This window comes from Podarcis liolepis (genome assembly GCF_965112155.1).
Source record: "Podarcis liolepis genome assembly, chromosome: 1".
In the NCBI taxonomy this organism is placed as follows: domain Eukaryota; kingdom Metazoa; phylum Chordata; class Lepidosauria; order Squamata; family Lacertidae; genus Podarcis; species Podarcis liolepis.
The window spans coordinates 126,134,169-126,150,088 of NC_139554.1; the positions used below are offsets into that span (position 1 = coordinate 126,134,169).

General features: G+C 44.4%; 2 protein-coding genes and 1 long non-coding RNA gene across 4 annotated transcripts in view; 1 reads left to right on the forward strand and 2 right to left on the reverse strand.

Annotated features, from left to right (window-relative positions):
- Nucleotides 1-68: 68 nt before the first annotated feature.
- On the forward strand, nt 69-14,593 carry HSPD1 (heat shock protein family D (Hsp60) member 1). 2 transcript variants are annotated; one of them, XM_083468681.1, is made up of 12 exons: nt 69-422; nt 2,481-2,656; nt 6,500-6,752; nt 8,166-8,248; nt 8,525-8,620; nt 8,829-8,922; nt 9,977-10,145; nt 10,660-10,759; nt 11,797-12,042; nt 12,879-13,053; nt 13,723-13,901; nt 14,002-14,593. In XM_083468681.1, the coding sequence occupies exons 2-12, from the start codon at nt 2,483-2,485 to the stop codon at nt 14,146-14,148; spliced, it is 1,716 nt and encodes a 571-aa protein (XP_083324807.1). In that variant the 5' UTR covers nt 69-422; nt 2,481-2,482; the 3' UTR covers nt 14,149-14,593. The 2 variants fall into 2 exon arrangements, with proteins under 2 accessions (XP_083324807.1, XP_083324808.1); XM_083468682.1 differs by lacking the exon at nt 69-422 and adding an exon at nt 461-1,048.
- LOC310691236 lies at nt 4,380-6,492 on the reverse strand. The gene is made up of 2 exons (XR_014518419.1): nt 6,043-6,492; nt 4,380-5,405 (listed from the first exon to the last, which is right to left on the reverse strand). It is a non-coding gene; the product is annotated as an uncharacterized lncRNA (long non-coding RNA).
- COQ10B (coenzyme Q10B) overlaps nt 14,448-15,920 on the reverse strand; it is a 19,094-nt gene continuing 17,621 nt past the window's right edge. The window contains exon 5 of the mRNA XM_083470521.1: nt 14,448-15,917. Coding sequence (XP_083326647.1) covers nt 15,750-15,917 — 168 coding nt within the window. The 3' untranslated portion in view covers nt 14,448-15,749. The remainder of the gene's footprint in view (nt 15,918-15,920) is intronic.

Here is a 15,920-nt window from a genome sequence, read left to right on the forward strand (position 1 = left end):
GCAACGCCCCGCGCGACCTTTCGCGAGCATGGGCATTCCAGAAAATTCTGGAACCGCGGGGCCCGGGAACCTGCGCAAGGCATAAACGCCCGCGGTGCCTTTTACGTTCTGAAACCAATCCAAGCGCATAGCGCAGGCGCTCCGGGGAGAGAGCCCCGCCCACTCAACCCACCCCTGACGTCTCCTGCTCCCGAGGCGAGGATGGGGCGGGGCGCGAGGGTTATGCCGCCAGGCTGGTTCCCGGGTTCCCTTCCGCGCCAAGCTCTCACGTGGGCTCTGGAGAGGGGAGGAGGAAGGGGCGGGGCGGCGGAGGAGAGTCGCGAGAGAGCCGCGCTGCTTCCCAGGCTGTGCGCGTGCGGTCCGAGCCGAGCCCGCTGCCGTTCGTACTGCAACCGCTTCCAGCGCAGAGCCGCCGCCAAAGAGTAAGCGGCGGGGGGGGGGGCGAAGGAGAGAGGAAAGGAAGAGATTGACCAATGGGAGCGGGGAGGGTCCTCTGCCTGAAAACGGTTTTTTCCTCCCCGCATGGTCTCCTGACCACCCCCCTCCCCGCCGCACAAGGTGGTTTAGTCCCCATAGGGGAAAGGGTAGATGGGATCAGGGAACTCCTTATTTGGGGGGACGACGACGCGTGTCTCAGTCCTTGATTTTATAGAGACGTGGCGGGGGTAGCGGGAGAGAGAGCCCATTTATCAGGGGGAAGAAGCGGCCTTTGCAGCAGCCACGCCAGACCTCTCCTTCAGGCCGAGCGCCTTTATTCTCGCCGCTCCCCTGTCGTGTGAATGCGGTCACACGTGTGTTGGGAGATGGAGGGGCGGGACCTGCGAGTCTTCCACGCCGAGGTCCGATCCCCGCTTTGACGGTTTCCGCTTAGGCTGAACCTCCCCACCCCCCAAAAAATAAATCACAACCCTTCAAGGCCCTTTTTTGCGTAGGGAGGCGGGTAGAGGCTGCTTGGGACTGGTGCACGTGCTCTGGCGCCCCTCTGCGACTTCCCTGGTGAAGCTGCTGCTGAAGGAGACCTTGTCGCGTTTTTTCCTCCACGTTAAAGGTGGGGCTGCTCCCTTCTCTTTCCCACCCCCACCTCCGCCCTAGGGGGAAAGGTGGGCCAAAGTCAGCCTTCCCCTTGCATTGCAGCGCTGCCCTCCTGGCGGCAGGGGGAGGCGTGGGTCCGCGTGACCTTGTGTGCCGACCTGATGGTAGGAAGGAGCACGTGTGGGGGGCAAAGGATACGCTGGGTTTGTTCATTGAACTTTCTTCTTCCCTCTTTTCTCCTCCTGAGGCCTCTTTCCTCTCTCCCACCCCATTCCATCCCACCCGACCTCCCCGTTTTCTTTAATTGGCTTTTCCTTGATGACCTGAGCAGTTTCCCTATCTCCATTATTCCTGGTACTGTATTTGGTTAGTTCAGTATTGTAGTTCCCTCAGCTCCTTTGCATTGAAAGTTAACATCAAGCTAACTAATTGGAATCAATAGGATACCCCTTCCGATTTGTAGGACCCTAGGGTTGGAAGGGTCCCTGTGGGTCATCGAGACTAATGCCCTGAAAAAAGCAAGGATATGCAGTTCCCTGTATGGGTATCAGACCTGCAAGCTTGGCATTTTCATAACCAACTGAGCTATCTAGATATGCCCCATTAAACAAGTGTTTGCTCAGTAGTTCTGATCATGTGTATATATGTGCTAAAACGCACATGCACTCTGTTGAAATGAAATCAGTGCTGAAATTATATAATACTGTACTTTCTCCCTCAGGATAAATATGTATGCCAGGGTTGTGAAACCTGGTTCTCTCCTTTTCTTATGCTCCTAACATTCATTAACTGCACCCAACGTGGGCAGTGGTTAAGGAGCAGTAGTCCAGCAATATCTGGAGGGCCTTAAGTGTCCTATGCTAGCGTACAGGGTTAATCGGTGTTAGCACATAAAATTATAGAACTTTGGAGTTGGGAGGAGCCCCAAATCCTGCCCACAGCTGTCCCTAGGTGGGCTTGACACCTTCTGGTTAACAGTCATTGTGCCACCTGAGGGACCTTCAAATGAGCAACCCATATGGGTACATATTGCTGCATTGCAGGGGGTTGGACCAGGTCGGGCATGGGCAAACTCGGCCCTCCAGATGTTTTGGGACTACAACCCCCATCATCCCTAGCTAACAGGACCAGTGGTCAGGGATGATGGGAATTGCAGTCCCAAAACATCTGGAGGGCCGAGTTTGCCTATTCCTGGACTAGATGATCCACGGGGTCCCTTCCAACTCCGATTCTTATGGCTGTTGCCGGTCATGCATGGCACTGTAATTCAGTTGCCAATTTTCAAATGGAAGTGCTTGCATTCAGACGACTTCAGCCACTTAGTGTACCTTCAAGCAATGGTCGTGACTGAGCACATGGCTACAGGCATGGAATGCTCTCTAGCAAGTGCCAGATAAAGCAGTGGCTGTGTTGGCACTGATTTCTTTTAAAATTTCATTCGTTTGCAGAAATGCTCCGTTTACCAACAGTGCTGCGTCAGATAAGGCCGGTGTCCAGAGCACTGGCCCCGCACCTTACGAGATCCTATGCAAAAGAAGTTAAATTTGGAGCAGATGCTAGAGCTCTTATGCTGCAGGGCGTTGACCTTCTCGCTGATGCTGTGGCCGTCACCTTGGGACCAAAGGTAATGAAATGGCTTTACTTGCTGTTATGCGGAAGCTTGTGTTGAAGGGATGAGCATAGCCCAAAATATATCCTACAAGCTTGGGGTACGATCCAGTCAAAATTAAGAGCTTTGGGGTCTGACTGGTTTTTCAGTGAGAGGTGAGCATGTGCTTAAATAACCTTCCAATGGAATCATTGGGGCTTAAAAGTGCTTCACTTTGACTGGACCTTGTCCTTTGGGTCCTCTTTAAAATGCTTTGCTAGAGCATTCCTGTAAATATATTGCCACTGGCATACATACTTGACACGAATTAGAATTTGTTGCCTGGCAAGTAGATGAATGAGATAGTTGGGACATGTTCATTCATGCATTCTCTCACTTTGTTATTCCTTTGAGCTAAAATCCTCAAAGGTTTCAAGTCTACATGGCAGCTGCATATATAGCTAGTTTGAGAGAGGCAGAATGCATCACTCATTTGCTCTCCTTTTTGCCTTAATGGTGACTAGACCTTCAGGCAGGACAAAGGGCATCAAGAGGTGTGTGCACAAGGTGGCCTTCATCTGAATTTCTTTTGGGCTTCTAAGGCCAGCCAGGGGAAGCAGCAGCAAGGAGTCTGGCTAAGTATTCTAGATGGAACCTTGCAATATGCTACAGACATGAATCTTTAGTAATACGTAAAGTATCTTAGTTCAGTGTTTCCCAACCGGTGTTCCGCGGCACACTACTGTGCCGTGAGACATCGGCTGGTGTGCCGTGGGAGGGAGGCGGGCGAGAGGCGGCGGTGGCGAGGATCCGGCGGGGGTGGGGGGAGCGGGGGCCGTCGCGCGCAACCGAACTCACTTGGCGCGCTGCCGGCTTGTCCTCCTTCAACCCGGGTCGGGCCAGGCCTGCTCACGTCCCCGGATCCCCTAGCAGCAGCCGCACGCTCTCCAAAAGCGCAACGCTGCGCGCAACCGCTCGGCCAGCTGGTGCTCTGCGACTCCGCCCTTTCCCCTCCCAGCGCCGGAGGGTTCGCGCGACCGCAGCTGTTCCCTTTCGCAGCGCGTGGGAAACAATTCCAGGCCGATTGCCTTGTGCCGAAAAGCACCGCCTCTCCTTCTCCAGCTCAGGCCCGGGCCGCCGGCTCCCCGAATGACGTCACGGGGGCGGGGCTTTAATGGTGGTGTGCCGCGAGATTTTTTTCCGGTAAACAGGTGTGCCGTTGCCCAAAAACGTTTGGGAAACACTGTCTTAGTTAACCATTAACAATCCCAAAGCTCTGTCCGTCTTCATTGCAAACACTCACTGCTCTTCAGTCACATGCTCTTCCTTCCTCTCCTGCTCCCTGCTTTAGTTTCCTACACCTGTGTAACACATTCCTCTGCTCCTTTGTAGTCGCACCATTGTTCATGTATAGCAGTCCATAAATGTGCTCATCACTGGTAAAATGTGCTTCAAGTGAGCAAAAGTCCCAGCAGTACTCTGGACAGTCGCTATCCTTGCCCTCACACTGAACAGAGAGGCTCAGGAAAAAACTGGTGATATTTCTTTGGTGAGCTTTCTGGCTCAGTGCAAAGTTAGAAAGTTTCCCACAGCCCAGCTGTGCCATACAATATCTTAGTCAAGCAAGACCTTGTTCCTCAGAGAGTGGCATTGCCAGCAGTGGGCAGAAAGTTTACCAAGTTTACCAAGGCTAATTGGAATTGGTGGACCTCCGTTTTATGCAGTTCCTCTGATGTCCTCAGAGCTGGTCATTTTTAAATTTTTACTAATCTGGTAAATATGACAAGGTGATTTGCAGACAAATTCTTAGAAAAAGTTAAAATAAGTTACAAGAACAACAGAGTTTAGGTATAAAAGCCACACGGTAACGAACAACTAATTTACATTTTGTGTTCTCTATACCAGCAGTTTAAATGGAACTGTTCCTTTCCATTCACATTATCTGTGCCCACACTTCCTTACATAAGATATTTCTGCTGCTCCCCTCCCAACATTCATGGGTTGTTCCAAATGCACCATGTGTACGGATAAATAAATATTATGTATTTCTATATAATATGCCCCTACAGGCGTTGCAGCCGTGGCTGATGTGCTGCGGTTGTGTCAATAGGTGGCAGAGAGGAACAAGCTATGTCTACGCTCAGTGTTCTGCAACCCGTGAGCACTCAGAATGATTAGTAGCTTGACAGGTGTCCCATAAATAAATATCATACAGTGAAGTTTTACAAGGGTCCTGGTAGAGCAAAAAATTGTGTTTCTGTAGCAGAATGTCCGTCCCACTTGCATGAGCACTAGCTATCCCCGTATCTGTTCTAAAAGGCAGAGGGAGCCCCTAAAACAGATTTTTTTTTGGTGCGGGGGAGGAAGTTCCATTGTGCAAGTGTAAATACTTCATTCAACATTAGTTGAATGCCTGCTAAAAATATTTTTGCATGTATGTATGTAAAACCTGAAGTTCAGAGCTGTAAACATTGGTTCCATGTGTATACCAAGCATCTTGACATAGCTCTCTGCTTACTAAGGGATCATCTGGGGGGAAAGTCTATAAATGTTAGCCAAAGCCAGGTTGTGCATCAACACTGCAAGCCACACAACACAGTTAAACTAGTGGAACTTGCTGCTGCAGGAGGCAGTGATGACCACCAATTCAGATGGCTTTAAAAGAGGGGTGGACAAATTCATGGGGGAAGAAGGCTATTAATGGCTGCTACCCCCAGTGGTTCTGCTTTGCTACCACCACAGCTGGAGGTCATAATTCTTCCAAATACCAGTTGCCGCCAAGTAGCTCATGTATCAGCCAAGAATTCGCTTCTTCGTATCACTAGGAAAGTCTATAAACTGAGATTGAACCTGGTGCCAAGCAGGGTTCTTAAAACAATTATACTATCCAAGATGAGGGGCCCCTAGTTGATAAGATTGGCTTGATCACAGAGACTGAAGGTTCATGGGAGCTCCCAATAAAGAGATGACCAATTAGTAATCAAGATAATTACTTTCTCCTTCCCAATGACCTTTGTTGGAAGGCTAGGGAAGATCCATACATTTTAATGTTGAGACCTTGTCATTTATTTCACCATGATAATTGGAAAGGATAAAAGATGCTTCACCCTTCCACCCTCTCCTAAGAGAGAGCAGGCAATGTTTGGGTGTGTATTTGTGTGCACGTTCCAGGCTAATTTCTCCTCAGTCTCAATGACAGGGCGTAGAAGACTCACCATGCTAAGCTGGTCCTTTTGCTACAACACCTTTCCTCTTCCACTTCACTAGCAAGGAATGGAATAATAATAATAATAATAATGAATTTTATTTATATCCCGCCCTCTCCAGCCGAAGCCGGGCTCAGGGCGGCTAACAACAATAAAACAACCCCTCTCAGTGCTCTGCCCAGCAAAAAAATAATAATACCAGTTGCCGCAAACAACAGGAAGGGGGAGTACTTTTGTGCTCAGATGCTTAAGGGCCTTCCACAGGCAGCTGGTTGGCCACTGGGGGAACAGGACGCTTGGCTAGATGGGCTGTTACCTGATACAGCAGGCTCTTCTAATCTTCTATAATCATGACATTGTAGAGTTCAGAGGGTCCTCTAGTCCAACCCCTGCCATGCAGAAATCTTGGCTGAAGCATCCATGACAGATGGCCATCCAACCTCCGCTTCAAAATCTCCAAGGAAGGAAAGTCCACCATCTTTCAAGGGAGTCTGTTGCACTGTTGAAATGGATGCGAGACATTGTTGGAGGCAATGTATACACGTACATTGTATTAGGGAGAGTGCATATCTGCCTTCCTGGAAAGCGTTGCGGCTTCCAGCCTCAGGAAGAAATTACCCTAGTAATCCAGTGTTTCATTGTGCATGTGTGTGTGTGTGTCATGTTTTTACAGGGGAGGACAGTAATTATTGAACAGAGCTGGGGAAGCCCTAAGGTGACGAAAGATGGCGTGACAGTAGCCAAGTCAATTGACTTGAAGGACAAGTACAAAAACATTGGAGCCAAGTTAGTTCAGGATGTTGCCAACAATACCAATGAAGAGGCGGGAGACGGTACTACAACCGCAACGGTACTGGCACGTTCGATTGCCAGGGAGGGGTTTGAAATGATCAGCAAAGGAGCAAATCCAGTGGAGATCAGGAGAGGTAATGATGTGGATAGTGTTGGCTCACACATGCCAATTCTTCTAGTTATCTTCCTTGTTTATCTTGGAATTTGTTTTCAAATTACAGTGGTACCTCGGGTTAAGTACTTAATTTGTTCCGGAGGTCTGTACTTAACCTGAAACTGTTCTCAACCTGAAGCACCACTTTAGTTAATGGGGCCCCCTGCTGCCGGAGCACAATTTCTGTTCTCATCCTGAAGCAAAGTTCTTAACCTGAAGCACTATTTCTGGGTTAGAAGAGTCTGTAACTTGAAGCGTATGTAACCTGAGGTACCACTGTACGTACCAATGTTGCAGAAACATGACAATGTGCTACTTTTGTGAAAAGAAAATGGGAAGTGGGGTGTCTAATTTTCTGGTCATAGATATGCGTACATCCCTTCCTCTTACGCAGGTGTCCAGCGACCCACATCCAGTGGAGCTGTGGGCATGCTATTAGCGTTAGCAGAGTATCAGCAAGAAGGGAGTCTGTAGGTATTTGGCATTGCAAAAGCTTCTTTATTTACAGCAGATCAAAACAAACATGGCTGAGTGTGAGCAGCAGCTTCACACACGTCTCCTCTGTCTGAAAGCAGAGAACAAAGAGAGAAAATACAAAAGCACATAGAACGGGATTACAGTGTCTTGAGTTCTGTTCCCACACTCCTGTTACTATGGAATGTGGATCATGAGATCAAACAGCAATGTGAGAATGAAAATACTAACAATATATTGTGACTCCTGTTAAAGCACATTGGTCAGTGAATTTTTGTATATTGTTTCTGGCGACAACTTACGTTATGTGTTGTTTACTGTGCGTAATGGTACCTGGGCTTTTATCGGCCTTTTATAAAATGCTTTTGTGGTCGTCTTCAAAAGCATGAAACAAGTGTGTTGAGGATTAAGACCCTGAAAGTCTGACTGCATGGCAAGGTAGGAGGGACAGTTACTGCCCAAAATGTGTAGCGCATGCCCACAGATAGGCAGTCTTAATACGCAAATTGCATCTTCATCTTGCCTCCTGCTCTAGCCTTTTTAAGGCAGAGACAGATTCGAGTGAACCTCCATGGCACCAGATTGGCGTTTCCCTAGCTGGTGAAAAGCCCTTGATGCTGGAGGTGGAGGTAACCAATGGCACAATGTACTGTGTTTTCCTAGGTGAAGAACCCCTCCTAGTGAATGCTTTTTTGGGGAGAAATTCATGATGCAGGGAAGAGGCAGCTCTGTGACATGTGTGGACCCTATCTCTTCCTGGTGTTTAATGGGATAACTGCATCCCAGCAGTCAGGGATAATGCATTGCATGATCATTTATAGCCTTTTTGTTGCTCTTGGAGCATAGCACGATGGTTAAGTTTTGTTTGCTGTTGACTATGTAGATTGTTTAATTGCATAGCTGTGCCGTGTTCCCTCAGGGGTGATGCTCGCTGTAGATGCTGTAATTGAGGAATTGAAGAAGTTGTCCAAACCAGTCACAACTCCAGAAGAAATTGCTCAGGTAAATGCTATCTCTTTCGTAAAACAAACATCTTCCTTCTCCCCGCTACTTGTATATTGTGTGGGTGCACCGTTTAAGAGGGCTTGCTAAATGTAATATTTCACTCCATTCAACAATATTGTATCTGTGAGAAAATGGTTTAGGCACTATTCCTTAAATTTGCTTTGTAATGCCTCTGTGACTATGCTATCAATACCCCAGCCTCTTTTTTTTTTTTTTTTTTAATGTACTATTTGTAGCTAGTTCACACAGACCTCTCTCTCTTTTTTTGGACAGGTTGCTACAATATCTGCAAATGGCGACAAGGAAATTGGCAACATAATCTCTGATGCCATGAAAAAAGTTGGACGAAAAGGTGTTATCACAGTTAAGGTAAGGGTAACTCTAGTAAGGTCTACTTATTGTATGCCAAAATAGGATACTAGCTCATTGTGGAGGAAAAGACCTCATCATTGTAGAAAAAGTGCACCATTATGGGGGAGCCAAAGATCTAAAACAGAAAATGAAGCAGCTTGTTCTGAGATGGGTTGTGCGCACAGGGTGTAGCTAATTTTCATGACCTTTTTTTAAAAAAAAACAGGATGGAAAAACTTTGAATGATGAATTAGAAATTATTGAAGGCATGAAGTTTGATAGAGGCTACATCTCTCCCTACTTCATTAATACAGCCAAAGGTAAGTTAGAACACAAGACTCCCGCTGCTCGTTTGCCTTAACAGCTTGGTTCTGTTGGAATAGACTAAACGCAGTTTAAAAAATATCTTAGTAATGTGTTCCTTTTTGCCTCAAAATAGAGGCGTCTGCAAATACTAGAACCCACTCCCTAATTTACAGAATTAGATCTGTGGCACAAGTTGTGTCACCTTTTCTGGCATGTGATGTGGTTTGTACATACGGATAAACATGCAGGGAAAGGTGAGAGCTCCCCATGTCACTTGTCAGGAACTTAATCTCACGATCGAAACCTTGATGAACCTCTTAGGGTTCTTAATGGAATGCTCTAGGTATGTAACACGTTTGCCCTTTTGCATGCTGTTGCTGATGAAGCTGCCTCACAAATTATAGGTGCTGGACCTCTCATACTTGCATTTTATTTGCATACTTGTAAGTGAGGAGGCAAATTTGGGTACAGGCAAAAAAAAAAAAAGATTGCTACTAAAATACGTAAAAAATGGAATCCAGCTTTAATCTTTCCCACAAGTAACAAATTCTATTTCTCCCAAGCTTCCTTCATTTCAAGCAGCCTAATTTAGAAGGAAGTTGAAAAAGCTTGTTTTGTTTTGACCGTTACATCATTGTTAGAAATTTGGAAGCCAGAAGTCTTTGATCATCTGCAGATCACCGAGAGATCTACCAGTAGATCCTGATCTACCTTCTGCCCATCCCTGAATTAAACTGAAATACTGTATGTTACTGGTTTTAGGTAAACAAACTCTGTAGCATTACACCAGAGTATACTATCTTAATCTTAAAATTCAATTTTGCAAGAATTAATGGCCCTGTTTTTGCATGTCCTTGGGTAGCATTTTAACAGCACCAAGTTCAAAGAAAAGTTGCATGTTAGAGACCATTGAAAGTCTGCTGTAATTGGGCATATTTTTTGAAGCGTTTCAGAGAAGGTGGCTGCATAATGGCTATGATAGGATTAGAAACTGAGGAATGTTCATAGTCACTGTCTCTTGAGAGAGTACTTTGTAATTTATTTCAACAACGTTGCTTTCATCTGTAGGACAGAAATGTGAATTCCAAGATGCTTACGTGTTAATCAGTGAAAAGAAGATTTCTAGTGTTCAGTCCATAGTACCAGCTCTTGAAATTGCCAATAATCACCGCAAGCCTTTAGTTATTATTGCTGAAGATGTTGATGGAGAGGCCCTCAGTACCCTTGTATTAAACAGGTAGGCGTGGAACAAGTATCTATCTTTAATTTTAACGCTTTTGAGTTTAATCCATTTGATCTTTCTTAGTAATCTTGCTGCAGAAAGGGGTAACTGTTGCAGGGAAGGGCAAAAATCTTCGCTATAGTTAGATAAAACATTTTCTTTTTCCAGGTATTGTCTGGTCCAAGAAATTGTACACTTTATGGCCAGATCATAAGGGAAATAAGCCTTAATGATTGAAGTAGGACTTCCATAAAAGAATGCTTATAATTGCAGATCTAATGGGCTTAAACTGTGGGGGTGCGGGTGGGGGGGAGAAGATGTTCATCGGTAGTCTTCAGTCTTTAATATGAAAACAAATTTAAATCCTGACAAATAAACAAACAATGAATAGTAGATCACTTTCATTGGTTTACGGTTGAATTTTCAGTGTTGTCAACTATAGAGAGCCTTATTTTACCAGAACACAGTTGTACCATTTTGGAATAAAGACGTGAACAACTAATAACTCTTGAGTGCTGACTTTTTTCAGACTGAAGGTTGGCCTACAGGTTGTTGCCGTGAAAGCACCCGGTTTCGGTGACAATAGAAAAAATCAGCTGAAAGATATGGCAGTTGCTACCGGCGGTGCTGTAAGTAAATTTTCATATGTATCTTAAGTACTAACACTAAATAATTAGCATGGGGCACTCATTTACCAATTTCTTGCAGAGCCATCACTGATTATATGTACTTTTCTAAAAAAAGACGTTGGATGTTAATCCGGATTGCCATAGGAACATGGGAGATTTATACAAAGACAGGCCATTGGCCACCTAACCCTATTCTTCCTATTCTTAAGAACCCCAACCAACCATCAACAGATGATTGGCAGATGTTTTCCTGGGGTTCAGGCAGGAATCTTTCCCATTTTTGCCTAAAGATGTCAAGAGTTGAACCTGGCACCTTTTGCATACAAAGCATGTGCTCTACAACTGAGCTACAGATGTGTGCCTGTTTAAAGAAAGCACCACGCGCTGATCAGTTGAGCCAGGCCTAAGCCATGCTGCTATGCAGGTGCCCTGTTTACCCGTTGCATACATCATTGGTTGTTCACTGCCCTGCTTTCCAGTCACAAAAGATTTGCTTAGAAAATAGATAACATTGCCAGTGTAAGCTCTGTGCATTAAGAAACCAATTCAGAATGTGAACGTAACTGGCGGAAAAAATTGTAGTGGTTGAACCCAAATTTGTAGTGGTTGAAGTCCAAATCCGATTCAGGCATGGAACTTGCTGGGTGACTTTGAACCACTTGCTGTCTCAGTCTAACCTACCTCAAGGTGCTTGTGGGGATAAGAGGCTGAGAGCAAGAGCTTTGTATGCAATGTTGAGGTCCTTGAAGGAAAGGTGGGGTATCACCATAGAAGTAAATAAAATAAATCAACCAATTTTTGCAAATGTCCAGGAAGCTGTTACTTCCTGTTGGTCACTTTGCAATTACAAGTACAGAAAATCTAGGTGAAGAATTAAAAGAGTGTTAATAAGCCCATTCACTGAATTTAGTGGGGCTTTCTCTAGTGAGTGTGTTTAGGATTGCATTCCCAATGAAGCGGTCTGAATGAAACCAGCTAATCAGTAATTTGAAAAAAGCCGTGGACTTTTTAAAGTATTTAATATTAATCTGTTTCAGGTGTTTGGGGAAGAAGGCTTAACCATAAATGTAGAAGACATTCAACCTCATGACTTTGGTAAAGTTGGAGAAGTCATTGTGACGAAAGATGACTGTTTGCTACTTAAAGGGAAAGGTGACAAAGTACAAATTGAAAAGCGCATTCAGGAAATAGTTGAACAACTGGAGGTTACAACAAGTGAATACGAAAAGGAGAAACTCAATGAACGCCTGGCCAAACTTTCTGACGGAGTAGCTGTACTAAAGGTGAATCTGCGCATTACTATTTTATTTTTATTTATTTATTTACCACTACTATTATTTGTTGCTTATTGCATAAAATTATTTTACTATTATAAACTACCTTGGAAGTCAAACTGAATCAGTTCTGGAAGTCTGTTCGACTTCCAAAACGCGGCCTCTGATTGGCTGCAGGAAGCTCCTGCAGCCAATCAGAAGCCATGGAAGGCCTGTCGGACTTTCGGGTTCCAAAAGAACGTTTGCAAACCGGAACAATCACTTCTGGGTTTGCGGCATTTGGGAGCCAAAACATCCGAATTCCAGGGCGTTCGACAAGCAAGGTACGACTGTACCTCCCTTCATTCAAGGATCACAGAACGATTTACAATAATGAAAATACACCCATACATAAATTGTTTCTAAGCTGTTTACAGTTGTTTAAAGAATACTTTAATGCAGGTGTTTTAATTTGTAATACCAGAATAATACAGTATTATTTTATTTACTAAATGCTCACCCAATAATATTATGGAAGAAAAAGTCCTATACCTGCCAACTAAAAGATGAACACCACAGTGACATTCACCAAAAGTAGATCACTGCACAATAGCCTTTTTCCCTGCAGGTACAACTAGCGCTCTCTAGGCTATAAAGTGAGAATAGGAAGCCAGTGGCCCTCCAGATGATGGTGGAGTCTGACTCGCGTCTGCCCCAGCTAGTCTGGCCAGAATGAGAGTTTTGTAGCCCAGCATTCGCTAAGGAAGGCCATACGTCATCCACCTTCCCCTGCTATAGAGCTTTATGAAATAACTTTCAGATTAGAGCTCAGAACAGCAGCCTTAAAATAAGATTTCTTTTCTTAGGTTGGAGGAACGAGTGACGTTGAGGTGAATGAGAAGAAGGACAGAGTCACGGATGCCCTCAATGCCACTCGTGCTGCCGTAGAGGAAGGCATCGTTCTAGGAGGCGGCTGTGCGCTGCTTCGGTGCATTCCGGCACTAGATAAATTGACTCCAGCCAATGAAGATCAGAAAATTGGTAGGTGCACTACACATGCTTTAAAGTAACAGTTAAGGGCTTGGATCCTGATATAAGCTAACTTGAGGTTTCCCCAGCACCTTCTCCCTCCCTCAGTAGACCCTTGCATCGAAATCTTGGTTCCTTGGAGCATTTATCAGCCTTTCTTGGGGGGTGCAAACAGTTGAGTGGGCAGGAAACCCCTTTGGTTAACCTGTCTTTGAATTGCTCCTATTGGCTATGTTGGTGGGTGTTGGGAGCCCCTATATCTGGATGCCCTCAAGGTCATCATCCCTTAGAGCAGGGACTGGGAACCTCAGGCTCAGGGGCTGAATATTTCAGTTATAAGGATTCCTCTTGCTTGCCTGGATAGAAAATGGGGTGGGTGGGTGTGTTGAAACTGGCCTACCATTAGATCACAATTTTATTTACTGCTCTGTCCCATCACTGGCATATGTCCAAAAGGTTGTGCAGGCCAAAGGTTTCCCCAACCCTGATGTAGGAGGTGTTAAGATTTTTGAAAGGGACAAAAGGTCTGCTTGTTCTTGCAGTCTTCTGGCAAGCCTATGTGCAGGATAGAGAGGGTTGTTATAATCTTTGTTGGCTCCCTTGCTGGTAATGGGATTTCAAACGTACCCATTATGTTGCCGAGACTAGTTTCTGCTAACATCATTTACCTTTTCCTTTAAGGTATTGAAATTATCAAGAGAACACTGAAAATTCCAGCAATGACTATTGCCAAGAATGCGGGCGTTGAAGGATCGCTGATAGTTGAGAAAATCATGCAAAGCGCAGCCGATGTTGGTTACGATGCCATGCTTGGCGAGTTCGTAAACATGGTAGAGAAAGGCATCATTGATCCAACGAAGGTAAGTTCTCTTATTTCCCACTGGGCCTATCATCTCAACACAATGGATAACGAGCTGTACAAGTGTCTCACTGAAATATATCTTAAACTTCTTTTTTTAGGTTGTAAGGACAGCCTTGATGGATGCAGCAGGTGTTGCTTCCCTTCTGTCTACAGCTGAAGCCGTAGTGACTGAAATTCCTAAAGAGGAGAAGGAAGCTGCCATGGGAGGCATGGGGGCTGGCATGGGAGGTGGTGGCATGTTCTAATGCTCAGCTACAGGGATGTCCCATCATGGAACCACAGTGAGTGACTTGACAGTTTGAAGTAAAACTTCAGGTCAGGGCGAAACAGGATGGATAGTGACTGCGGAAGGGCCGGTGTTTGAAGAATCACTGTAACAATAGTTACTGGGTTTCAGTTTAGACATGCATAATCGTTTACAGTCATTGTCCATGCCTACAGATAATTTATTTTGTACTTTGAATAAAGACATTTGTACATTCCTGATACTGGGTGGAAGATCCGTGTACTAACGCTGAGCTCTAAACAGTTCAAGCACTTGCAGTTCTGTTAAAATCAGACTTTTATTGGTGCTTGCTATCACTAGGACATGCAGAAGCCATTGTGTGCAAGACTGAATAAAAATTGTGTACAAAGTAGACAAATATACAATTATGTGACAACTTTATGTAATAAAAGATTGCTCAAAAAGGTATGAAATGTATTCACTTATTCACAACTCAATCCTGTTTTGTATCGGGTATGTGAGCCTGAAAACATTTCTTGGGAGTACAGAGCCAGATTCCAATCATTTTTAAACCATTTTTTTTTCTAGGAATGGGAGAAAGCCTAAATAGTTCCTTTGCCATCAGCTGTATTAATTTTTGCTGGTTTTGCTCAAATTTGGAGGGCCCAAGGTTGTACTCCTTGTCCTTGCTCAAGATTAAGAGCTATTAAAGTTTAGGCAGCTACAGACTTTGCTTTATTACTTTAAAATTGTGCAACCTAGTGTATTTAGCATCACTCAGGATAAAATGCCACAGCTTCTCTTGATTGTGATGCCTAAACTTTATAAAGACTCTTCCTAGTTAAAGGTAGTAATCTTGAAGCCATTTTAGGAATCTGTTGAAAAGGATACATTTAGCTGCATAGCCAATTATACAACTTTGGAAAATGGCAAAATTCAGTGCTAGCTGTAGAGATGATTGCCCAAAAACTTGCTTTAGTCTAGACAAAGGGAATAGTATGTTTTTATCCTAGCAAAGTTGTGCTGTAATATACAAACAGATCTGTGAAACTCAAGTCACTTTAAAGTTTGAATTCATGACTCCTTACAGATTTACCTGCTAGAATCTTGTGAAAGCACTTGGCAATGTCATACATGTTTCTTGATTAAAAGAGCCCTTTATATATTCATTCCACTTACACACTAAACATTCCCTACTAAGTATAGTTACACATACTGAGAAATTTGTTCTCAGAATTATATGTGCTAATTTAAAGCTTTTCCTGAATAGCAAAAATAACTTAAATATGCATTTGAAAGACTAATAACTTAAAACTTGATTCCAATAGTAAATATTAGAAACACTGCAAAACATTAGGCAGTAGACAGTGCTGAGTTTCATAAAAACTGGCAAGAGGAAGAAGGCAATTTTGGTGTAGTTTATAGCTGCCACTCTTTTTCAGCACCTTATAATTGCACTTGATTGAAGCTTTATATTATATACATCTGCATCTTACAGGCCTGTGTCATACAGTAGTATTATACATAATTTTCAAATTCCCATGTAACTAGAAGCCCACATGGAAGAACACTTCATGTAAAAACACGATGTCCAAGTAGTTTAACACGACTTCCCCCCTTTTATGTGTGATGCACTTCGTGAAGCATTAGCTCTCGAGGTATGATTGTTTCTGGACCGTACAACTTGGATGCTCTTCTTTCAAATGCTGCAACCATCTGCTTAACGACTTCATCGAAGAACAGTGTGGCAAGCTGAGAGTGTAGAAGGGAACGAAACTCAAAAGAAATCTG